This window comes from Hippopotamus amphibius, chromosome 3 (assembly GCF_030028045.1).
Source record: "Hippopotamus amphibius kiboko isolate mHipAmp2 chromosome 3, mHipAmp2.hap2, whole genome shotgun sequence".
NCBI classification, from domain to species: Eukaryota; Metazoa; Chordata; class Mammalia; order Artiodactyla; family Hippopotamidae; genus Hippopotamus; species Hippopotamus amphibius.
The window spans coordinates 173,391,097-173,417,923 of NC_080188.1; the positions used below are offsets into that span (position 1 = coordinate 173,391,097).

Sequence of the window (26,827 nt, forward strand, 5' to 3'; positions counted from 1 at the left end):
CAGGATACAGTCCAGGGAGTGCTCCAGCTAGCTTGTGGTGGCCACTCACCCTACTCACCACACACCTTCAGTGTGCCTGTAATACACGTTATAGGGTTATTCATTTAGCTATGAGGAGTAATAATAATCGGATATCACTTCATGAGTAATCCTGCCTCCCCAAGGGATGGAAGCCATTATTCCCTGCTGATGGAAATGTTTTCTGGACAATGATAAGCAGGTGTGAGTCTCCAAGTAGCAGAAGCAAGGCTTTTCTGAAGCAGTTACAGGATTGACAATGAGAGATGAGTGTTTTCTAACAACCTTTCCTAAAATTACTATCCTTAATCTTGTCACTGTAGAAGCTCCCACGTTTGTTCATTATCATTCCCTCCTCTTTTTTTTAAAAGAAATAAATAGATAAATAAATTTTTATTTATCTATTTATTGGCTGCATTGGGTCTTCATTGCTGCGTGGGCTTTCTCTAGTTGCTGCACGGGCTTTCTGTAGTGGGGAGCGGGGGCTACTCTTCATTGTGGTGCACAAGCTTCTCATTGTGGTGGCCTCTCTTGTTGTGGAGCACAGGCTTCTAGGTGCTTGGGCTTCAGTAGTTGTGGCTCATGGGCTCTGCAGTTGTGGCTCTCGGGCTCTAGAGCGCAGGCTCAGTAGCTGTGGCGCATGGGCTTAGTTGCTCCGTGGCATGTGGGATCTTCCCAGACCAGGGCTCGAACCCATGTCCCCTGTATTAGCAGGCGCATTCTTAACCACTGTGCCACCAGGGTAGTCCCAATTCCCTCTTCCTGACTGTTGAAGAAAAACCATGGTGCACCGCGAAGCAGAGCTAGCCAAAGCCCATGCCTCTATTCCTGGAGCTGCTGCCCTCTCCTGCCACTCCCAGGAGCCCTCACTTACCTTCTTGGAGGAGAGTGTGGAAGAGCAGCAGTCTCCCCCATCGTAGTGGCAGTAGGCCCGGTTGTTGATAGTATCACACCAACCATCTGCTTGGAAAGGCTGATAAGGAGGTAGCAAGTCAGTGTCTAAGTACAACTGCACTCTGCTTCACCCTCTTCTCCATTCATCCCACCCCCAACATAATCCATGGAACTCGAGACACTATTATGGGAGAGCACCCAAGGGGCAGGGTCAAAGGTGACCTAACATTCTCAAGAAGTTGAAAAGTCTCAAGATAAGACCACTGGATCTAAGGAATTGTCAAATTTCACACCTAGCATCTGCTCCTGGCCTACTCTAGGGTCCAGAATGGTTCGTTTCATTCCTTGATTAACTTTTCACCTTCTCGTAATAGTAGGTCTTTATATCATTAGGTAGGTTACAAAATATTTTCGCACACGTTAACTCTGTTGATCATCAGGAAAACCTGTGCCCCATACAAGTTTGGCTTTAAAAGTCCCATTTTATCAGTGAGGAAATTGGGATAAATAGGGATGACATAAATTGCTCCAAGTCACACAGCTAGGGTCAAGCAGAGTTTGGGATTAGAAGTCATGTATCTTGACTTTTTGCTGCTTCTCACAGATTAAGAACCATAACCTTCACCTCTTCTGCTGGTACCTGTACTTAGAGACCCTGATAGTCCTGGGCTGCTCTAAAGACTCAAAAGATGTGTATCCAGAGTGCAGTGGTCCTAGGGTTTGGACACCAGTGTTGAAACACAAATTCGTCCCACGTGTACAGCTACTTCATGCACCGCAGCTAGACACAGGGTTAGAGAAGAGGAAGCCAAACAGTTTCCATCTACTCCTGTTACTGCTACAAGTTAACAGGAACCAAAATTGGAAAGGGGCCTAGGCCAAACCAGAGTTAATGCAGTGTTTCACCCCAAAAAGGAATGTATGATAAGAACAGCAACAAGCAGTTAAAAAATAGCTCAGCAGCCCAATGCACTGTTTCTCTAGAACCACTCCTGGAGGAAGACAGTGCCCCATGGCCTCCTGGAAAATGCACCAGCCAAGCCAGCCCACCTGCTCAATCACATTAGCTGCTCCCCATCCTGAGTGGACGCCCAATTGCGAAGCCTCAGGAAACATCTCATAGTCAAATTCTTTGGGCCCCAAGACAGTCAGTAGACTCCTGAGTCCTGAGGCCACCTTCCAGTTCACAGTGAACAAATCACTTTCTCTTCCCCCACCCTCCTTAAATGTCAAATAGAAGGACTATTCCCTATTTCACTGTGCTTTGATGAGATAGATCACTAAACTGAAAAATGGCCATTAAATAATTTTCAGCAATTGAGTTACATCAAAACGAGCCCATCCAAGTTATGACGTCAATGTTTTGATTTATTCTATGGGGTCCTGAGGTCACTTGAACATCATTCCAGATGTATACCAGTTTGCCAACCCCCGAGAAGCTGCTACTTGTGGAGTGGAACTCAACAGCTGTCACACATCCGCACAGCAATGTCAGTTGAGAGCAGGAAGTGAAAGCGAATTCTGTTCTCAACACAGGCCTCACTGTTATAGAAGACAAAGATTTTGAGATGAGCATTTGTCTTTAACACTGGAGCCAGTTACTCTGGCTCTGGAGAACTTGAAATAACTATACAATCAGGACTTGAATATATAACTGCAGCCAAATAATAGGAATCAAAATACACCTAGCTCCATCTTTAACATCTATAAATGCCCTTGGGTTCTCCTGGGAGGACCAGATACATCCACTGAGATTCCCCCAGAGTTTTCTTTTTTCTTTTTCCAGTGTTCAGAGTATATTTTCCTCATCTAACACTGCATCTGTTACTTTTCCTCCAACCCTGACTGATTCATTGGCAAAATTTAATCTGTTCCTTCTTTCTTTTTCATGTAATTGTCTATAAAAATCCAAAGAACACCCAAAATACTTTTCCTACATATAAAAGTATGGTCTTCAATATTGAGGATTAAAGGGAGATCTAAAGAAGATCTTCCTTTTCACAAGGACAACTTAGACATTTGAATGGATTAATAAAAGATCCTAGGGAATCTTTCTTTCCAACCTCTTCCCCAAGGATGGCTTCTCATCTCAAGAGCATTAGGAAAGATATGTTGAAAAGAGCAAAAATGGTCTAGGTGACCTTCTCTAGCTCCCACTGGACTTCGATGGCTATAGCCTGGGCATGATTTCTAGAAGCTGCTTCTTTTATGTTCTTAAAGGGTCATCCAGGAAGAGAAGGGAATTTATAAAAAGGAGCATAAATACAGAGAAAAGATTGGGCCAACGCAAGTATTTAATTTACTATATACCTATTAGAATTAATTGCTCCTCCCCTAACCTGCCAAAAACAACTACTCCACCCTAAACAAACAGAGTCTCCTATGGCAACAAGTGCCTGGGAAGCTTGACAGCTTGAGTCCAAAGTTACAATGGAAAAAATAGGAAGGGAAAAATGACTAATTGATCCAAAGTTTTTAAAGTGTCTGAAGACTGGATATAGACTGGGGGGGATGTAAATCTCAATAACTGAAAGGTGTCTGACTTGGGACATCACTCCTGCCCACAGGAAACTTCCCGAAGGGAGGGTACGAGGCTTGACTTCTCTGCACAATGTGTCCATAGGTGAATTTTTCACTACCCATACATGCACCTCATTTTCCTGTAACATCAGAAAGCAAAGTGTTCCACATAAGTGAATTTTTCAAATACCTAAAGCTTATTTCTTTAAGAGCCACTTTCTGATTTTCATTTTAACCATAGTCACCAAAGAGAAAACCTTTATAAAATTTCTGTTTCCCTGCCTTTTATTTTTTTTTACATCAACCAAAATACCTCCCTGCCTTTTAATAATGTATAGAATACAAAGTAATTAGCATGAATATTTTTCATTTTTACCTTATAGAAGCCTCTTTACATTGAGCTTTTTACCTCTTTACTAAATGATCCTTCTTCGACACACACACACACACACACACACACACACACATACACACACATACCCCCTCATGGGTCAAGCTTTGTAGAATTAACCTAAAGTGAATACCTAAATCTGAGAGAGAGGGTGGGTTGCTCTTCTTATGATGTATGAGCTTGATGACACCTATTTCAGTTGTTAAAGGAAGGCTTCTCTTACCAGCTGGCTGTGTTCCAGGCAGATGAGGTGGCCATATAAATGGCTGTGTGTAAGTGACGAAATACAAAGAGGAAAGGCTGTCAGTCTGTTCATATGACTATACTTCTCAGATGTAAAGATAATTTTTCTTTGTGTTATATTATCTGGTGATATTTTCTGTTTAAATTGTTCTGGGGAGTTGGGTATAGGATGGTAGCTCTGTCTGTTGCCTACGGATGTAGCCATTCATTCAATCACTCAACATTTATTCCACACCTACTTGTGCCAGGCACTGTTGTGGGGGTACAGAAAGAAACAAAACACGGCTCCAGTCCTCAAGAGAATCCCCTGTTTGCAATTATAGCTTATGATGATGAGTGCTAGTATAGAGATGCAGACAGGAGAGAAGTACCTAGTCCAGATTTGGGGTGGGTGGGGGCAGGAGAAGGACTGCATGAGCTTTCAGGGGCTGGCTCTGCTACAGCTAACCCACATGAAAAAGAGCTTAGCACTGGAGGATTCAGAGGGGCAGAGGTGCCTGAGAAAACTGTGCAAGTGAAAGAAGAGGGTGAAAATAGAGAGGTAGGTGGTCCCAGACTGCTCATCACAGAGCCCACTGTCAGGAAGAGTTCCACAAACTTTGACTGATTGGCTGATAATACCCCTATTATGTGAATTAGATTAAGAACACTTTTCTTCTACAGCTTGCAACAGAACCCATGAGCACACTGATGTTTTAGAAAGGTTCGTTTTGGACTTCAGACCTTCTGCTTTACTAACCTGAAGTCTGAGATGGCCAAAAGTGACTACATCCTTATAGGTAAAGCATGGACAGAAGCCCAATTTGTCATCTTGAGGAGTGTGTTACAACAGAAGATGCTAATCAGATTTTTGTATAATGCCTAACACTATTTTCTTTCTCCTACATCATTTCCCATCAAAACCTTCTCATTATGTGAATGACAAATCAGACCGACACCCATTTCTCCATATTGATTAGGCTGCATCAGGCCAAAAGAAGCCCTTTTCCAAGGCGGCCGTGGTGCCACACCCAGGGAAGTCTGTGCAGCAGATGGAAGCTCTCTGGCTCTCCAATGAATGGTGACCTTCAGCCTGGTTCTTTCAGCCCCTGGATCTGCCTGTTGTGTCCATACTGCCTGGGCTTCACTGCAAGTCCTCTTTGCGAATCTCAGGGGCAAAATGCCAGAGGTCTTTGAGGCCCCTCAGGGACTCTTGATGACCAGAACATTAGTTGCTTTTTTTTTTTTTTAAGGACCATAGATACACAAAATTCAAAGCCTGGATGGGTCCTTGAAGACTATTTATTACAAAACTCTCATTTTACAAATGATGAAATGGCCTCTTAAAAAGGTGAAATGTCTTGTTTGCAAGGCTAGTTATGGCAATCCTGGGAACATAGCCCAAATTTCTTGATTCTTGATGTTTTTTCTACTAAACCATGCTACCACTATCTGATTATTTCCTTAACCTTTTCATTTATTGGGAATGCAGAGTAACTTAAATTCCTTTGGCACCTCTATGAAAAGGGCTCAGGTGCAGGAACATTAATGATGAAGTGAACCCAGTAATCCAATCCAGAAACAAGGAAAGGGAAGGATATCTAATCTCAATTCCCCTGGGCCCCCACAACTTCACTTCTGTTTTTCTCAGTTGCAGGTTAAAAGTTTACCCAAATAAGCTACGTGGTACCATAGCTCCTTCCGATCCTGGGGCTTGGTTGGTCCACATTTCCCAAGAGGCCGATTTTGCCAGGAGGAAGCAGCACTGTGCTCGCTTCCCATCAGCAGATGCCTGCAACCCAGAAACATTTATTTCTGGGCCCTAGCATAAAGCCAGGCATTTCTCTGCTCACTGCAGTCATCTGAGGAAAAGAGGAAGTGGAGTTGTTCCACTCCTCCTGTGTTCACCCCTTGGGGTGGGAAGGTGCCAATGATCTCACATTTGTGGGTTTGCAACAATCTTCTTGGAAAATGTAAAATGAAAATCGACAGATAGCCTGAGATGGATTGTGCAGGAAGAATTTCTTACATACAAGCTCCTCTGGAAAATCTCATCTGGCTTCCTAGACCCAGAGAGTTCTCCTTGCCTGTGTACTATGGTATATTTTATCCACATACACATCATAGGACTTAATATGCAGAACGTGCTAGCAAGGGCTCAGAGTTTAATCCCCTTTCAGTCCCAGCTACTAGTTCAGTGCCTGATGCACAGTAGGTTCTCAAGAAATAAATAACTATGTTGGTGGATAACTACATTTTCTTTGCATACTTTATGACCAGATCCCTCCTTTTCATTTGTCCTCTCCTACTAGGTGCAAAATATTGGTATACGTTTATTTCCGACTGGGAAGAGATAGTAAAATGCACAATCTAAAGTTCTCCTATTAACAATCTAAAAATGTTGAATAAATTTATCAATACCATCTCAGTTCTACAGGTGGGATAATAAGAGAAGAATGGAAATTACCAGAGGCCAAAACCAAAAAGAAGCTGAAAACCAGAGCAGAAAGAAGGCAGTAAAACTGTGGCTGTCCCAGAAATGTTTGAATATATTATCTGTAATCAAGTAGTTGGATTTTAACAGCTGATCAGGGACGGGGGCCAAGGTCTTGAGCCTTTGCAAAATGGGGATCTTTTAAGTGGTTCTGTTAGTATTTTAATAAGATAAGATGCAAGGACCAATATGGAATGACGTAGTCATATGGCGATGTTGCACAGGTAGATTGGCTCACTTGGAAGTAAAAGATTTTCACCTGCCTACCAGACCTGAAGTCTCCATGATTCGACCCAGGCCTTGGCAAAGTCACTAGTCACTAAGATATTAAAGACCTGCTGGGTTACAGTTGAACAGTTGAAACTGCGAAGAGTGTATTCTTGAAGGCCAAGAAGCAATAGATACGTACGACATAATTGAGAGGAAGGCAATGAAGATATACATTCTGTTGGGTGGGCAGAGGGAAACAGTCCCATCTGGTGGCCCCCAGAGAGGGGTCAGTACTCAGGTCTATTCTTGTGGTCTGTTGTGCTCTACTGGTCCATGTGAGATCATGTAGCTGCTATGCAGGGCCACCAGACCCTCAAAAAAGGGAGAGAAATGTGGACCTTTACAGGGTCAGAGAGAGAAGACTGCTTATCATCAGCTTATCTCTATCTGACACCAAAACCAAAGCAGAGTCTACAAACAATAAATGCTGGAGAGGGTGTGGAGAACTGGGAACCCTCCTACACTGTTGGTGGGAATGTAAATTGGTACAGCCACTATGGGGAACAGTACGGAGTTTCCTTAAAAAAACTAAAAATAGAGCTACCATGGGCATATATGCAGATAAAACCATAATTCAAAAGGATGCATGCACCCTGATGTTCATTGCAGCACTATTTACAATAGCCAGAATATGGAAACAACCTAAATGTCCATCAACAGAAGAATGAATAAAGAAGATGTGGTACATATATACAATGGAATATTATTCAGCCATAAAAAAGAATAAAATAATGCCATTTGCAGCCACAGGGATGGACCTAGAGATTATTATACGGAGTGAAGTAAGTCAGAAAGAGAAAGACAAATCGTATAATATCGCTTATATGTGGAATCTAGAAAAATGGTACAGATGAACTTATTTGCAAAGCAGAGTCACAGATGTAGAAAATAAACTTATGGTTACCAAGGGGGGAAGAGGGGGTGGGATGAATTGAGAGATTGGGATTGACATATAAACACTACCTTACGTAAAATGGATAACTAATGAGAACCTACTGTATAGGACAGGAAACTCTACTCAATGCTCTGTGGTGACCTAAATGGGAGGGGAATCTAAAAAAGTGTGGCTATATGTACATGTATAATTGATGCACTTTTCTGTACAGGAGAAAGTAACAGATATTGTAAAGCAACTATACTCCAATGAAAATTAATTTTAAAAATAGGAATAACGAAGTAGTGCAAAAATGAATCTCTTCTGAGAGAAACAGGATACAGTGAGATGGAAAAGGAAAAGCAAACAAAATAAGGTCCAATGACTTCTTTCACCTGTAATATTTTTATGTGCAGCAAGGCACCCAGAGCTTAATAGCTTCTGCCCAGGAGGATGCCCAAGGCTGCACAGTATGGTGATTCAGCGCATGAAGGATGGTATGATAAACCTATGCCCAGGTCTCAGCTCTGCTCCTTACCAACTATTAGAGCCTGAGCAAGTTACTGCACTTGAAGCCGCAGTATCCTCATTCATAAATAGGAATAACACCTATTCACAGGGTTGCTGGTAAGAAAAAAGGAGTGAATGAAGGTGAAATATGTAGCCCAGTACCTGCCCCACAGTAAGTACTCAATGAATCCTAGTTTTATGAAAGCAGCAGGAATGTACCATAGCTTTTGCTGGTGTGGGCTGGCTTTCCTCCACAGAGACTCTGGTCAAAAAGACGTCAAGATTCTGCCACCAACACTTTAGAGTCAAAACCGTGGTCCTCTCATCCTTGAGAGCCTCCTGCTCCCTTCCACTCTTACCACAAATGCACCCATCTGAGTCATGGAGGAAAGTCCGGTGACAAGGAAAAAGAGTCTGGGACTTATAAAAACAGAGTGGGAAAAGCCTGACTGGCTTCTGGAAACCAGGACTCTCTTTAAAACCAGAGTGGTGACTCGGGTGTCTTAGCCTCTGAAAAACCCCAAACCATCACAGACACCTCTTCCTTGACGGGCACCACAGGAAAACAGGAAGGTGAGAAGACTCTCTGTGACTTACATTTCAGCCAAAAATAACCTCCTAGCAGCTCATTCCATTTAGCTGCAAAAAAAAAAGCCCCAGCGGCGCAGACTCTCCACTTCACTTACAAACACACACAACCTGCTTTCCCACGTGGTCCCTCCTCTTGGCCCAACAAGGCCCTGGTGCTTCTCGCTCACCCCCGGGGGGATGTTAGAACCCTGATGGTGAATCTGGGGCAGTAGGGTGTTCAGGTAGAGTCTGCACTTATCTGTACCAGAAAAACATGGGCTCCAAGTCAAAGTTCTGCTTTTCACGAGAGAGCAGGGAGAAGAAAACATCCGCCCAGGGTCCTTGTCACATTCTCTCAAGGGGTTAACAAAGCAACAAATTTGTGATCTGTCCCTTTGTTGAGAAACATTACCATATTGAACCACTGCCGCTGATGGAACTGTGTCCTGGCCCTCATGTGACCCGGGGGCCTCACTGATGGTAAGATGCTCTGTGCCCTGGGACCTTATCTCCCTCCACCTTTTACCAAAACTGCATGAGGCTGTGACAGCACCCCATGCCCCACTCCCTGTTACCACCTTAACTCCTTCAAATCCCCATGATCACTCACAAGGTCACTGCCAGCCCCTCGGCATCAAACCCCAACTCCATGTCCTTAACAAAATCCCCCCAAACCTTTTCTCTCCTCCTCCATTGGCCTTACTCCTGTCTCTCATGCTTTCCCTTTCCTCCAGAGCAGCTGATCCTGCACAGTCAGCTGGTCCAGATTTGATGCCAATGGTGTCCAGTCCTCTGCTGTCAAATTGGGACTTCATGGCAGCAACCCCCTCCCCCACCCCCCTTCACAAACCACACAGCAGTGCTTCTCAAAACGCTGTCAGGTGACGCGGCACCAGTCCTGCAGATGGCCTGACGGCTGGGCTTCTGGAGTCATACTGGTACCTGTGACGCAGCAAAGTCTGTGCTGGGGTGCCCAGCGGGAGCGGATGATGACACATCCTCAGACCCCATTGGTGTGTCCATCGCGAGGCTGGTGGACGCATTAATTCTCATGATTTTGACTGTCTTGTTTTCGTGGTAGGAGGGACGTTATTGGTGGCCTGCAAACTCTCCCCACAGGCCTGCTACATGGCATTTGGCTTTCTTCTTTAAAAGAGGAATAAATGAACAATTGTTTGTTCAGAGGAATTTCCTGCTGTGGCTTCAGCTCATTGGAGCCAGCCTACTGTGGTTCAAGGTCAGAGGTGGAAATATTGAACACAAGAGGTTTGAACTCTGCAAGGACTACGGGGCAGGGACACTTCCGGCTTGTCCCCTTTTCCACTCCTGTTTCCTTCCAGCAGCAATAAGGCCCCTGTGTCAGCACAACACCTAACACACCACAGTAGCTGTTTCATGAATATCTGGTGAGTGAGACACATGGAGAGTCGACTTTGTAAGCTAAGAAGGCAGATTTGCTTTCTAATCCTCTGGCCTTTCCTCCAAGATAAGGTACCTTTCCTCTATCTGGTTTCCTAGCCTCCCCAGACATCTGTTCTCACTATCAATGACTCTCTCTAAACCATCACCTGAAATAGCTTGGCATGGCCTTCCAGGGGGAGGTTCACTTACAATAGACTCTCACGGAACCAAACTGAAGGAGTCAGAAGAAGGAAACTGAGAGCAGAATGTCAGGCCACTGCAGGTGCCTGGCCGAGCAGGTGGGACCTTCCGCCTGGCCTCTGGGCCCCTCTGTAGGTGGTCCTCCCCCGCGCCTCCTCCCTGGGCCTCTGCCAGCCGCTCTGCCAGCACCCCACACCGCCTACTTGGGACATGAAGCCATACAGGCTCTGTTCAAGAGCTTGTAAAGCTCTGGGAGGTGAAGGAGGTGAAAGCGTGCGGGAACCGGTAGAAGGCAGAGATGGAGGACCTGCAGCTGGGAGGCAGGGACGGGCGAGCACGTGAATCCTGGAAGAAGGCCCGGGGCGGACGGTTGGGGTCCTGCACTGACTGCGAGCCTTCAGCTCCGCCGTCCCCTGTCCCGGGTGCTCGGCCAGCCCGCCGTGCCCGGGAGGTTCAGGCAGGCCTGAGCTGACAGAGGCAGCGCTGCACGCAGCCCCCGCCGCGCCTGCTCGCCCCCAGGCGCCCCGGCCGCGCACGCTCATGCCAGGCTGCTCGGCATTTCTTGGCTCCCCAAGCCCGCCCGTGGAAGATGACTGGGAATGCAGACTGTGGGAGGAAATGACAATAGTCATTGTTTGGATTAAATATTTTTCTTGGCCCTCCTGTTGTTTGCTGAGCGTCTTTTTTTCCCCTTCCATTCTCTCTCATTCCTTCCCTCCTGCTTCTCTCCACCTGTCCCTCCACCTCTCTCTCCTCTCTCACTCTCTGCCCTCTCTCCTCTCTTCCTCAGTAATCAAGCACACTGAGAGAAACGTCAAGGAGAAAGCAGAAACTCCTAGAGTGGGAAAAGCTGCTTAAGGAAATCAAAGTAGTTGACAAAGGCTTTTGTCATTCTGATACCACACAGCTCCTCAGAAGGATGTTTCACTTTGGGGTAAATCTAAACCTACATTGCTTTAAGTTTTCATAAGTCTTCATGGGATAAACTCACAGCACTTGTCTCTCGCATTCTCTCCTTCTTTCCTGTATATGTAATATGTGTGTATATATATGTATATACATATATACACATATACAAAAATATGATGCATAAATGATATACATGTACTGTGTATATAGTAAGATACACATGTATATAATAATTATTAGCATATAATATTTATAATACAGATATATAACATTAAAATATGTGTTTATATTTTACACACACACACATACAATTCCTCTGGAAGCCTCAGGCATAAGCAGTGATTCTAAAGGGAAAAGTATTTTTACAAACTAGAAACTATTGTATAGAAACAAGACACTTTTGATTTTCTATGTGGCATTTTCTGTGTATCAGGTGCTGTGCCACAAGGTTTGTACTCATGATCCCATAGAACCGTCACGATAACCCATTTTACAGATGCAAACAAACAAGGATCAGAGCTGTTAAGGAACCTGTCTCTAGAAAAGATGTAGAGCCACCATCCAATTCCCAGGTCTGTGATATCCCCATCCTGATATTCACTGCCTCCAGTGGTCATTCACCATATAGTAATGATATACCTCGCTTTACTTCTCAGAGCTGCACACCTGGTCCAGTCTCCACCATAACTATGGGCATGAAGTAGCCACTTTCTGGATGGAAAGTCAACGTCACAGAAGTCCATGAGAAATGCATCATCTAGGATATTTAACTTCAAAACATACTCGGAACCTGGCATGGGGCTAGTTGCTGGAATCCTGGGACTTCTATATGTTACACATTAGTGTGTCTCCTATGCACAAGGAATGACAAAGTGTTTGCCGTAAAGAAGCTTTGGTGGCATCAGCATTGAATAAGGCAGAAACTGAACAGCATCTGAGACAACAGGGAAAAAAAATCACTAGCCAATGGAGAATTAATTGCCAAAGTAATTAATGACACCAATAAGAGCTATAGAAGTTCAGAATAGGAAAGGGGCTGGGCCATTTCAGAAAGGCTCCAATGGAGTCAATGGGATTAGACTTAATCTTTGAGGATGGATAGGATTTGGGCAGACAAGTAGGGAGAAAAATCCCAGCAGGAGGGCAAATATAAGCCAAGATTTCAAATGGAAAAAAAGAAAAGATGTATCTGTGGTTTTCTGCCTAGAGTATTAATGGCCCAAGTTTGGAACTAGGTCAAAATCTCCACCTAGAGGAATCTAGTCCTTATCCCTGAAGACAAGAGGGAGCAATGGAAATTTGGGAGGTTTTTTGTGTTTTTTTTCTTTTGGTTTTGGGTTTTTTTTTTTTTTTTTTGAGCAGAGGAAGAATATGGTAAAATTTGTGCTTCGAAGGTTGGATCTGGGGACAGAGTAGGGAATGTTCAGGAGAGAACTGAAAGGCTGCAGAGTAGGTAGAAGCTGACCTCAAGCAGATAGAAACTGAGAAGAGCAGAATTGACTGGTCATAATACGGAATAGGAAAAAGCAGAAGACAGGGGTCTTATGAAGGAAAATTGTCAGGACTTGGCAAATGGTTATATTTGGGTAGAAGACCAATGGAGATGAAGGTTTGTGTATGACATTTTACTCAAATCATGATAAGCATTTCCTCAAAAAATTAGCTCATTGAGAAAATAGCTAGAAAGTCTCCTCACTAAAGCTAAAGACAGAGAACCCGATCTGTCAGCAAGCCCTATCCTACCTCACTGTGAGAAGCTCTACATATTTTCTTTTTCTGTCCAAACAAAGCCCTATAGGGTCTCTCCTGCCCGATTTCTGCTAGGCTTTTCCCCACAACTTAGACATGACTATTGTATCACCCCCAGAAATATCCAGGTCCAGCTGAGTTGAGGAATGGCAGGAGGGAGGTAGCATGTTTATTCTGGAGTATTTTCTTGCCAATAGTCTTGTTTCCTTTAGCCCTGGTCTAATGTTTAGTTCCTGAGTCTACGAGCAGCAGCTCCGTTTGTGTGGCTGATTCCTGAGGTTCTCATGCGCAACCTGTCACGCCCGCCTGGGTTGTCGGCGGCTGTGCTGTTCTCCATTAATTGGTCCATCCATCGCGTCTCGCTTTCACCCATGTGGAACCTATTCTCTGTGCAAGTGTCTTGTTTACATTCCCTTTATCTACCGGACGCTTGTCTGTGTATCTTATTCACTCATCCACTGATCAGCTGCATCTGTTTCACAACATGTTCTCCGGTCTCACTTCCTCGGTCTCTGATCCTTGCTAAGCGGGGTTCCTGAGCCTGCCTCCACTTCCTCCTTTTCCTCCTCTTCCTCTGGACGAAAGCTTGCAAAGCCCAGGGAGAGGTCCTAACAGGTGACCAGCACCCCGTGTTCATCTCTCAACTGAGTTTCCTAAAAGTCCTGCATTTCTAGTTTGTGTGTTCTCTGTTCGTTTTTGATTTTCCTACCAATTTAAGAACAGGACAGGGACTCTGGAATCAGCTGCCTGGGTTCATTTACAGTCTCTCATTTGCCAGCTCTGGGGCTTTGGCAATGGAATTGAATCCTCAGCCCCTCAATTTCCTCATCACTAAAACAGGAAGGAAAATAATGGTGACAGTTCCTCATTGTATACACGTGGCATACAATAAACATCCAATAACACTATTAAGTATACCATGGAACCAGGAGTTATTTTTGTTTGTTTCCTGAGTGCAATGAGCCTGCCCACTCTGGGTATTAATGTTTCCCTATCTGTGAAGGTGCAGAGTACTTTGCCCAGAGGTGGCTACCAGATAACCTGGTCATTCTTCTTCTCTCTCTCTCTTTCCACTTTTTAAAAAATTTTTATTTATTTATCTTTTTGGCTGTGTTGGGTCTTCGTTGCTGTGCACAGGCTTTCTCTAGTTGCTGTGAGTGGGGGCTACTCTTTGATGTGGTGCGCAGGCTTATTGTGGTAGCTTCTCTTGCTGTGGAGCACAGGCTCTAGGCATAGGCTCAGTACCTGTGGCTTAGTTGCTCCGCGGCATGTGGGATCTTCCTGTAGCAGGGCTCGAACCTGTGTCCCCTGCATTGGCAGCGGGATTCTTAACCACTGAGCCACTAGGGAAGTCCCTACTTCTCTCTTAACTATGACCAGTTATACCAGGGATCTTACTATTAACCTTGCCCAACTCTAGGGACAGAATGACTATGCATATATAACACAGCCTAGGGCAGGCAAATGTATAAGCAAAGTTATCTGAAATACTAGTCCTCTCTCTCAGCTTCCATTGTTGATAGTTGACGGACAGCAGCAATGCCGTGTCAAAATTTGTCTTTTGTCCCCTGGTCTCCTTTTTTTCCATCATCCTCATCTCCATGCTTGACTGTGCTCCCTCTGACAACTCCTATAACTGGTGTATCCATCCCTATCAGAGTATCTGCACATTCTCCTATCCCTCTGGAAAGCAGCTGACATATGAAGGGGTGAGTGACAAGTAGGTATCTGCAGGTAAATAAAAGATAATATATTAAGGCAAAAAATGACTTTAATTGTGGAAAGACTGAAACTTTGTGAGCCACATGGTGAAAACAAGTATTTGGGGGTGAAATAGGAGCATACGTAGCACCCCCAAAGTTATGTAGTGAAGGTAGGCACCTATTAAGCAAAATTGGGACACCAAACCCAGTTGCATGTATCAGGACATTTCCTGCCTGACTGCAGTGAGTGTCAGCAGACACTTGCTATTATGGACCGAGTTTTCTTCCCTCAAAAAGCATATCCTGAAGCCTCAGCTCCAACATGACAGTAGTTGGTGGTGGGGCCTTGGGAGGTAATAAGGTTTAGATGACATCGTGGGGGGTGGGGGGTGCCCTTATAATGGGATCATTACTCTTGCAAGAAGAGACACCAGAGCTTTCTCTCTCTCTTGGCCATGTGAAGACACAGTGAGAAGGTGGCCTTCTGCACGCCACGGTGAGAGCCCTCATCAGGAAATTGAATCAGCAAGTACCTTGATCTGGGACTTCCCATCCTCCAGAACTACGAGCAGTAAATGTCTGTTATTGAAGCCCCCAGCCTACATATTTAGTAAATAGCAGCCCAAGCAGACTAATGCTCAAGACTTATTTAGTGAATGTATTAGTTTAGCTATTTTGACTGATTTGTCAACCTAAAGAATTTCTGAAGATTTTATCTGAAAAAAAAAAAAAAAAGAAAAGAGCAGGAAAAGGAGGTAAGAAGAGGACAGACAGGCAGGAGGCAGCTCTCAGAGGGAGCCCAAAAGTAGTAAAAAGATCATTGGCTTCTGCTATTCAGTAACTAGGCAATTCTGGATGGGTCTGGCCCTCGGGCTGGGCACACAGGGCATGGAACCAGGACAGGTGAGCACAGCCACTAAGCTGGGCAGGCTTCAGGCTCTCTAGCTCAGCCTCAGTGTCATCAGGGTCTTAAGTGGTTCCGAGGCCAGAGACCATTCCCCGGAAATCTGACAGCACTGCAGACATGCACCACCAAGTTTAATATTTCTCACATTAGAAAGACTTCAGTTGAATCTAATCTCATTTTTAATTAGTCCTCACATCGCCTGGTGAGGCAGATTAATATGATTATCCATATTCCACTGATGGGGAAAATGAGACAAAGGGCCATGCCTCAAGGTCACTCAGGGAATGAGCAATAGAGGTGAAAATTAAACATAAGCGTTTTAAACTTCCAAACCAGCACACAAGGGAGGGGAGGGTGGGGAGCCGATTTCATCATCACCATTTGTTCAGGATCTTTCACATCTGGATAATGCATATTCAACGTGCTACTTGGTTTTTCTAGTTAAAAAATAAAGGACTCATTCTAGTTCTGAACCCCAGTATTCCATTTTCAATGCATAAGGAATTTACCAAGTATTCTATGCCAGGAACAGTTAAAGAAGTTAATAAAAGGAGCATCACTCAGACAAATGTGAATATGTATTGACTATTTATGGAATGTTTAATATTATACTACATTGTGGGGAGTGAGTAGAAACACAGCAGAATGAAACATGCCTCCTGTCCTTCAGAACCTGGTCTAACTGGTCTAACTGAACATTCAAAATAGGTAACCAACACCAACACAAATAGCACATGCCTCCAACCACATAGGCAGGAACCAGGTCTTTTCTCTGTTCCCCAAAGTAGATGTTCAAGCATTATGTGCTGACAAACTCGGCTGAGCTTATTTCAGATCAAACTGAGATATTAGAGTGAGAGGCAAGCGCACAGTATCATCAATCAACTCCCCTTCCTCCAATCCAGTTAATTTCATCTTCAAACTCTCTCTCGTCATCCATTACACCCAACATCCAAATGTCTACCCTTCTCCTGAAGAAATAGTTTTGTACCCAGCCTCTTTCCTCTCCTTTCTTTCTGCTGCCTCAGTTCAGTGAGGTGGCTGTTACATTCATTTAGGTGAGAGAGGGTAAGGTTCTGACTTCCGTGGTCCAAATTAGCCACTAGGATTTTCTTCCTAAAATACAAGGGTGAGTCTAAAATTATCCACACTCTGGTTATATTAAAACTTCTATAAGTTCTACAGCCAGAGTGCGTGTAATTTTTGACTTACCCCCGTATAAACCCTATAATCTTTTCTCTGTGACTGAGATGTTTAATGCTCACCTAATATCTGTGTGTTTCCCTGTGTTTCCCTGACTCACACTTGTCGTGGGTTTGAGGTCATGTGTTCATGTTCTGGTAAGTGGGAAGGCAAGCAGAAGTGATGCATTACTTCTCATTCAAGGGACTCAAGAGCTATTGGCCTCTCTTTATATTTCTTCTCTGCCCCTTTGGAGGAAACCACGGAGACCACATTTTGAGAGGACAGAGGCGTAAGATGGAAGAAATGAATGGGCACTCCAGAGAGTTACACCAGGCTTCATATGAATGAGAAACAAATCCCTTGTCATGTTAAATCACTGAGATTTCCAGGTTAATTTATGACCACCGTCTATCCTGATTAATTCATACTCTATTTATAAACCTTCAATGGATCAACAGTGACTCCAGGACAAAGTCCAAACTCATTAGCTCGGCACACAAAGGCTGGAGTGATCTAGCCCTGGTTTAGCTCTTTAACCCCCAACGTTCCACACTCCTTCATGTTCCCCAAGATCTGCTTCACTGAGCAAACTAATAATATTCTCTGTGATACACCACCAGTATTTTGGGGTTGTTTGTTATGTGACATGATTGCAGCAATATTTAAATAGTACAGAGATTGGTATTAGAAGTGGGGTGCAGCCACAGCAAAAGTCTAAAATGTGTGGCATTGGTTCCAGAATGGTACAGCAGGAAGTACAGGAACTGTGTTAGGAAGCTGGAAAAATGAAGTACCTCACCGTGTAATGGGAAAAAAAATTATTAAGTGTTTCTTGTAGTTGTGAGGAAAGTTATGTTAGCTGTTATAACTTGTAGGTCTGAAAATTTACTTAATAGCCTATTGGCTTTGAGTAAAGAGGATTTAAAGGAGAATATTACTAGGGTTATTGGCTGCTACTTTCATCTGATAAGGTGCTACAAGAAAAGATCAACTTAGAAAAGTTTGCTACTTTGCCAGCAGCATTGACAGGTAATATAGAGTACTAAAAATTCCAGGACCTTCAGTGAAAAACAAAGCTATTTCTCATCTCCAACAAGCAAAATATAAAACTAAACAATGCTTTGTATTAGAAAGGGCTTCTAAAATGGAAGTTAAAGCCTAATCTCAGGCAAAGACCAAATCAAGGACCATTACACCATTTGTTAGGACTTTTTGTAGCTGAACAAAGTGACTTATAGGAAAGAGACTAAAGACTTTATCGCAGAGAAGTCTCAGAGTACCTATATCAAATCAATATAGAGAGGCACATCTTGAAAAGACTGTGAGGATAGCTCTTGCAATACGTATTTGACTGAAATTAAACATATGCAAAACCAAAAAAGCTTATGAGAGTTCAATTTCTAGAAGTAACATCATCTTGTGTTAAAAGAGACTTACTGTTAGAGAATTTGGACAGATTTTTGGATTCTCTATATTCTACCAGGAGAAAGCAGGCTGAGAAGGCTACTTAGATTCCAATAGGAGGATGTTCTCCAATGCCCTGTTCTTGTGACCCAAGAGGATAATAAAAAAGGAAGGACATCCAAGAGAGCAGAACCAAATGCCATGAAGAGAGATATGGACTTGGGACCTATACCCAGGGAATAATCAATAGCTGTTAAACAAGCAGCACTCCCTAGTCTTAGAGTATAATTTTTGCCACTTTTCTCAGAGGGATTTCAGAATTGTTGTGGACTAATGCTGGTTGTGTGACTTTTATTAACCTCCTTGAAAGGGGTTGCTTATTGTAGTTGTCTTGTTTCTACTCTACTTTGCCCATCAGGTCTGCAGAAGGCAGTGAATTTGTGATTTTAGTACACCAGACTCCAGATTAAGAGAAGCTACATTGTAACCTGATGTAACTCATGATGTTATAGATTTTAAGCCTGATGTAATCCCTGGGTAAGACATTTGGAGTGTCTTGGGGTAAAGTGGAGTAAATTTGAATGTAACAAATGTCTGTGACCAAAAAGACTGACTGGCAGATATTATTACATGTCCACAGGGCCTTTCGATCTCTCTTGCTCGGCCAGGAGTTCACTATCAGCAGAGTATAAGTCCCCTTCCTATTAATTTTAAATGGAACCATGTGATTTGCCTTGACCAATGGAACATGAGTGTGTATAACATGTTACATTTGACCAGAGGTTTTGAATGTACTGGAGTGACTTTTCTGGCTTTTTTGTACCCATGCTACCCACCATGAGAAGAATATACACGGCATAGCTGCTGACCCGGAAACCCTGAAGCCTGGGTCCTTGAGTGAGAGTCAGGTGGAGTATGCCTTAACCCAACCCCAAACCTAAGAACCTAAGGCAGAATCACTTTAGTTCACCTGCTGATGAATGATATAAATTTTATTATTACAAGGCATTGTCATCTGGGGATTATTTGTTATGCAGCATTATCACAGAAAAACTGGATGACTGCATCACACCATTTCCTTTCACATTTTTGCCTTTCCATATGTTTCTATTTATCCTTCAAAATTCACCTCAAATGGTTACCCCTCTGCAAGATCGTCTCAACATGATGAAATTATTTGCTTTATTCTCTGTGCCCCCATGTGTCTTTGCTCATATCTTTGTATTATCACTCACGGAGTGGTAATTTGATCTTTTACCTCTGCTGCATACACTGTGTGGGAAATTCCTCATTCATTTTTGTAATCTTGACACATGGTAGGCACTCAGAAAATATTATTTTAAGTGAAGAAATGAATAAAGGAACCCGAAGGAGTGATCATAGTTGAGTAACCATGGTGTAAGTTGGGAAAAGAGGCTATGTCACTTCTGCAAATCCTAGCCATCGGGGGGAGCAGCAAGCTTTTAGATTGAGAAATGGTATGAGGCTCATACCAAAAAAAAAAACCTGGATGAATTTGTTTTTTCATGTGTTGGAATTTGGAGCCCTAGATTCTGTAGCTAAGCTTGGAGAGGTGGGAAGATGCTTCCCATGCATGAAGTATTGTACATTCCTGGGTTAGAACATGTTTTCTTTGGGGGTTGTTGTGGTTTCTTTCTTTTTCTCTTTTCTTTCCTTTTTATTTTTTTCCAGGTTTGGAAGCATCTACTGTTTGCAATAACAATAACAACAACAAAACCCTGAGGCTGGCCCAGTATGAATCAGGAGATAATTTGTACATGCAGTGGGTGTAGGGGGTGGGAAAAGGGGGTGGGAGGTGGAGCGGGGAGGGAGAAGAAAGGAAAAACACAGTTGCCAGGAGCCTAACAGAAGAGAATGCCATGCACGACACGTAGCTGGCACAGTGGGCAGCGACATCTGTTCTCGATAAGGACCCCCGGTGTGTGCTGCTGTGGGTGCACGTGTGTGTGCACGTGCATGTGTAAGGAAACACCCAGGCTCTGGGCTTCAGGAAGGCTGTTCATGGCTCCAGGCTCACTCGTCTGAAATGCTGTCCTCAGTGGCGGCCTCTCACCGTGAGTTAGATCTGCAGCCAAATGATTCTTGCGAAGTATGTTGCAGGCTAGAATGGGCTGTGGAAAACAAGCCCGAAAAAAGCCACAAGGGCCTCCTGACCCACTTGAATCTTTCTCCTGCCAAGTCCTCATTACTAATCTTAAATAGGAAGGGAAACAATGTATAAGGCTGAAGAGGCTATGGAGAATCTACTGGGGAAGAAAAGACTTACTTAGTGTCCCTGGGCTAGGGGTGTTGAGACAAGGAAGAGTCCATGAGTCTGTTTGCAAAATAGGTGCACGGTCTGGGGGTTTTTGGTTTTTCCTCTGTTGTTGTTGTTGTTTGACTAAGCATTCAAAGGCTCATTTTTCTCTCTTATTCTTGTTACTCTTTTCAATGAAATAGAAGGAAAATAAGGTGGAGATTTTGTATCCTCTATGGAAGATGGGCATCCTCTGAAGGGGAGAGTCCGAAGGAAGTTTACCCCAAGGTGATGGGCTGGAGCCGGGAAGCTGCCAGCAAGACTCAGACCTGAGCTGATGTTATAGCCCCTTGAACAAGGTTCTCATGCCCAGTTGGATGCCTACACCTGGAAAGGTAGATCCGAAGAGACACAAAAACTAGCTCAGAGCTGCAGGCCTGAGAAGAGTCAGACTGAGTTGAAAGGAGGTAAGGAGAGGCTCCGTTTCTCCTTATTGATTCTTGCTGCAGCTTCATGTGTGCACCTGCCAGTAGACACCTGGCTTCCTCAGCCAGGACCTCCAGTGAGCAGCACGTGGGATGTGTCATCTGCCACCGGCACTGTTGCTATGCCTCAGCCTGGCCTGGCTTCAGAAGACTTCTCGCCCAGGCAGGATGATAGTGACAATAACCCTGTACATGTGTGTGGCATTTTCGTGTTGACCAAGGCTTTCATAAACATCATCTCATTTGAGAGCCAAAAGAACATTCAAAGTCAACCAAGGGAGATGTTATTTTCCCACAGGAGCTAAATGACTTTGATTGAGGTCACACAACGAAGGAGAAGAAAGGCAACACGTGGAACCAAGCTTTCTCTACCCAGTGCACAAATAGCCCTCAAAGAGCGGAAGGGAAACTACATTTCCCCACTCACCCCCGAAGTCTCAGGGCAGGGCCAGGCTAACTGCAGGCTTCACTCAACACAAAGAGCAGCCAGTAAAAAAAGGCTCTTAAAGGAGTCATAAAACTCGGCATCTCTTGGCAAACTTTTTGCTCTTCACAAGTTAGCAAAATTTTCCTTTTCCCCACAGTAATCTATCTGCTTCTTGAGATCCTTACCCTGCTGCCAGTCTTCTCTACAATCTGTGACTGCCTTTAACTTCCTACCTCATTCATTCACTCTAGACGTACTTATTTGTACAGCAGACACTAACACAACACTGTAAAGCAATTATGCTCCGATCAAGATCTGAAAAAAAAAACCCATAAAATTTTAAAAGGAAGAAAATAGTATACAATGTTCCTATCAACCTCTTCTCTAGGAATCAGTTTTCTTCCCAACAGATAGGCTACTATTGACAACTTCTAGTATATAGTTCCAGAAATTCTCTATACAAATACATACATGGTTACTCATCATGTGTTATGCATATGTGTATCAGAGTTCCTTCCACAGAAGCATGTGTCATTCTTTTAATGGCTGTATAATGTTATATACATTATAGATATACATATATATAGTGTTATATACACACATAGGTAATATATGTTACAAATATTAATGTAATTATTGATGGTCATTATGATGTTTCTAATGTTTCGGTATTACAAACAATATATATTAATTTAATTAGTAAAAAAAAAAAAGACATACATACTGAACATTTACCATGTGCCTGTCACTGTACCACTGTACTAAGGACTTGAGGTTTATCAGTGAATAAAAGAAACAAAAAGCCCTGCCCTGTGGAGCTTGTATCCCAGTGGGGATAACAGACATTAAGTATAACAAACAATTATTTAGTGAATTAAAAAGTAACAGTCCTATAAAAACAAAACAGGGCAGTGTAAGGGAGTGCTATAGGCTGGAGGATGAGAAGAGGAAGGACAGTTACAATTTCCAATCAAGTGGTCGGAGAAGGCACGTTTGGAGGGCTGTGTAAGCCATTGCAAGGACTTTGGTTTTCACTCCAAGTGAACTGAGAAATTCTTAGAGAGTTTCAGCAGAGCAGTGCTTGGATTTAGCTTACATGTTAGCAGGGCCTTTTGGCTGCTGTGTTGAGAATAAACAGTGGTGAGGCAGGGGTAGAACTGAGACCAGTCGGGAGGCTATTGCAGGAATCCAGGTAGCAGAGGGTGATAGCTCAAACCAGGGTAGCAGCAGCTGAGATGGAGAAAACTGATTGGACTATGGATGGATTTTCAAGGTGGAGCTAGTAGGATTACCTGATGAATTGGATGTGGAGGATGAAAGAAAGAGAGGGATTAAGTGACACCAAGGATTTTGTCCTGAGCAAAGGAAGGATGAAGTTGCCATCAACTGAGATGGGAAAGTCTGCACAGAGAAATGAGAAATGGTTGCATATGATCTCCTTGAATTCTATTTGCTGCTCTACAAACTTTGCCTTTAGTCATTGTTACTTCCTTCTGACCTGACCCAGAGCCAAGGGTATTTGCAATCCCTTCCATCCCTTCTTTACCTTGAGTGTCCAGACTCTCAACCAAATTATTACCCACAGAGAATAAATATATTCAACTCTTATTCATGTTAAAAGTCTTTCCATAAACATTGGTTTCCACTTAAGTTACTGTTCATCTCATTCCTTATGCTGGCCAACTTTTGGAAACAATATTTTTATTTGCTGCATCTACTTTCTTATTTATTTCTCAACCTACTGCCTTCTCCCCGACTCCACTGTTACCACTGTGTCCAGGATTACAGTGATGCTGAAATTATAAGTCTAATTTTCTCTTGGCAATACTCAACTCGTTTGTCTGCTCTGTAGCATTTATTAATAACGCTATTTACCATCTCTTTCCTCTTCCGTGGTTTTCCTCCCACCATTCTCTCCTGTGTTTCTTTCTACTTTTCGCATCATTCTCTCTCTAAATCCTTGACTAGCTTCTCCTCCTCTGTTCTTCCCTTATATTACCTCCCTTATCCTAGGTCTTTCTTCTTCACTTCTCCCTATTCTTGGCAAGATCTCATCCCCTCACCTATCTTTAATTATCACCCATATTTCCCTCATTTTGCAATATAAGTCACCAACTGCGACTGTGCTCCTGAACTCTAGACCTTTTATCTCCAACTCCACTAAACTCACTCAGTCTAAAGCCAAACCCCTTATTTCTTATTTTCTCCTACAAGTCTGCTTCTTCTTCTTCTTCTTCTTCTTTTTTTTTTTTTAACAGAGGTGAGTGGCGTTCACTATCCATCCAAGCACCAGGGGATTAGATTTAGATCTTCACCTTCCCTCACTGAATGGACTCAATTTTATATCTTAAAAGGAAAGCCCTCAGTGGTGGCTTCTATCCATCCCTACCTTGCGGGGCTGAGTCTGGACTCTCACCATCTCTCTCTCTTGAGATGCAGGCACTGTCTACTAACCATTCTACTTATTACCTGTCTCTTCTCCAAAGGCTCCATCTTCAACAATGTATCTCATCTGATCTTGTAGCTTCCTGGTGATGCTCCCCAAAGCCATGGGAATAAAGTTAACAGTCCAAGTGCGGCAAAATTCATGCCATTCCCTCCTCGTGTCTGAGCTCCTCTAGCCTCATCTGTAGTCTCCACGTGGTACTCCAAACATTCCCTGTGCCTTGTGCTCACAGCATCCTCTCTGCCCATAGGGCTTCCTACTTTAACACCAATGAGAGGAACCATTAAATCCTACATGAGTGCCACTTGGCTCTGAAATTTTCCCCAAATTGTATGTTCCACACCCACCCCTGACTGTTCAGTAAGCAAACATAATCACTTTCTTTCCTCTATTTCCACAGAACTTTGAAAACGCTCCTCTTCCAAGTCAGAGTTGATTCCCAGGAGACAGGAGGTCTGTCTTGTTTCCCTTCAAATCCCTAGAGCTGTAGACTATATGTGGACAATAAACATATATTCCATGAAAAAGTGTCTTTATCTAAAACCTACACTTTCAGGAGTTAAGCACCTTGAAGAGATTTCTGCTTGGTTCTAGGTTAGAATAAGAAGTGAGGAGAGACAGTAGAGGGAAAAATTACCAAAATAAGGAACATTGTCTCTGTCAGGTGCCTCTGTTTTCTTCCATTCAGTCACAAACGCTGTTGAAGGGAGAGTGAGTAGTAACGGTATAACGATCACTGCACATCTCCTGCATCCCAGGTGTAGTGCCGGGAAACATGTGTGTTGAATCTGTTCTTATATCTGCTCCCTCTAGAAGCCCTGCTAAAATGGGAATAAAAGAGTAAAGAAGGTATGAAATTAGAAAAGAGAGAAGAAGAGACAACGACAGCCAAGGGAGATTTCAACATATGGGAAAGTGGAAAGTGCATGGGTGAGTAGTAGCTAACAGAGCAGATCTGAGCAAACAGAAACCTAAATGCCTGAAATGCACAGAATACCAGAAAAGCTCAAGAATTAAGAGTGTCAGGTACCTCTGCAGGCAGCTATACAGGTATGTGTTGTGTGTGTATATGAGAGAGAGACAGAGAAAGAGTGATTGTGTCAGAGAGGTCAAACCCATCTTCCATATTAGTTAGGAAGTCAGCAAATAATGCCCTAAATGAAAAAAAATCAAGATTGGCAGTAGAAGCATTATTAAATAGATATGCGTATAGATATATGTAGACATAGATATAGATATTTAGAGATGTAATTTCTAGAGGAAGTAAAAGAAGTGAAGGGGAGAAGCAAAAAAGATATGAAAGAGTTGTCTCTTCCAAGAGAGGCTGAGGTTAGCCAGAGAGGGGCAGGCACTGCCAGTCTTGCAGATAAACCCGGAGGTGCTAACTGGTTTTTTAAACTAGTTACATGTTACTTTTATAGAATTAAAATTAAGTTAAAATATTGCATGAAAATATGGCTAATAAGGGCAGAGCTGAGATTTAAACCCATTAGTCAGGGGTTGAAATATGCATCCTTTCTTCTGTGCATGCTATCTGCTGCAATTTGCAAATAATTGCAATCAGTTTGGGACTGTTACCCTTTTTTCTGTCACCATTTCATTATAGGGTTAGTTAGAACAGACACACACACATAACATACGTGTATATAGGTATACATATATACTTCACCTACTTTTACAAATTAAGTGTAAGAGACTCAGTAGAATACCTAGCTATCACTCAGTCACTACAATCAACAAGTACTTAATAAAATAATTTCACTAAAGTAGTATCTATTTTAGTAGGATAAATAAGAAATAACTCAAATTATATGAACTTTCTGAAAGAGCTTGTCAATATAACTATTTAATAAAGGACAAATATTGTATGCTAACTCACATATACGGAATCTAAAAATGGTACTGTTGAACTCAGTGACAAGAACAAGGATGCAGATACAGAGAATGGACAGGAGAACTCGAGGTATGGGAGGGGGCGGGGGGTGAAGGGGAAACTGAGACGAAGCGAGAGAGTAGCACAGACATATATATATTACCAACTGTAAAATAGTCAGCGGGAAGTTGTTGTATAACAAAGGGAGTCCAACTCGAGGATGGAAGATGCCTTTGAGGACTGGGGCGGGGAGGGTGGGGGTGACTTGGGGGGAGGGAGTCAAGGAAGGGAGGGAAGATGGGGATATGTGTATAAAAACAGATGATTGAACCTGGTGTACCCCCCAAAAAAATAAATAAATAAATAAATTAAAAAAAAAGGTATATGCAAATGGTAAACTAATCAATGCTTTATGGACTTTAAGAACAATCTCAGTGAATGTATCTGAGTCACACTTAGATTGCATTTAGAACACATTTAGGAGTGCAGTTAGAAACCTTAGTGGAGAAAGGCATTTATGAGAAGAGGAAAGGGGTAGAGTTAATAGATATAATCTGATTATATTTGTTTACTGCTAATTCTTATAATCTCAGCATAATAATTAGGAAGCACCTGGACAGGTTGAGGAACAGAAGGTAGCATTTCCGTAATGTTATTTTTACAGGCGAGTAGTGTTTCAATTGTCTGCAAACTTGGGCTAGAAAGGAAGAATCGAAAGAACAGAACAATAAGGAAAAGCACAGAGTAAATCAGAAAATGGGTGTGGTTGGAGGAGAAAAAGGGAAAACCCATGTAACAGAGCGAATTATCAGAGTGAGAGAGTGGCCCACCCAGGAGGGCAGAGAACACAAAAGGCGCAAAATGCAGCCAGTTAGAAAGCCCACCAGGATGTCACAGCGTGGTTCCCAGGGAGTCTTAGACAAGCGTAAATTCTCATGAATGTTGTTAATCTAGAGGAGGTTTTACAATTTGCACGGTTGTGCTTTTAATGTTTCACTTTTTTAAAAAGCAGGAAAAAAAGACAATGGTTTTAGCTTTCAGTATGAAAAACCTAGTCCTAATTAACATTTGGAGTTCGATTTTCAGAGATTCCAGCTGGAGGGTCTAAAGTAGAGCC

General features: G+C 43.0%; 1 protein-coding gene across 1 annotated transcript in view; it reads right to left on the reverse strand.

The window, feature by feature from the left end:
• PAPPA2 (pappalysin 2) overlaps positions 1-26,827 on the reverse strand; it is a 266,326-nt gene that overhangs the window by 4,901 nt on the left and 234,598 nt on the right. The window contains exon 21 of the mRNA XM_057730056.1: positions 893-991. Coding sequence (XP_057586039.1) covers positions 893-991 — 99 coding nt within the window. The remainder of the gene's footprint in view (positions 1-892; positions 992-26,827) is intronic.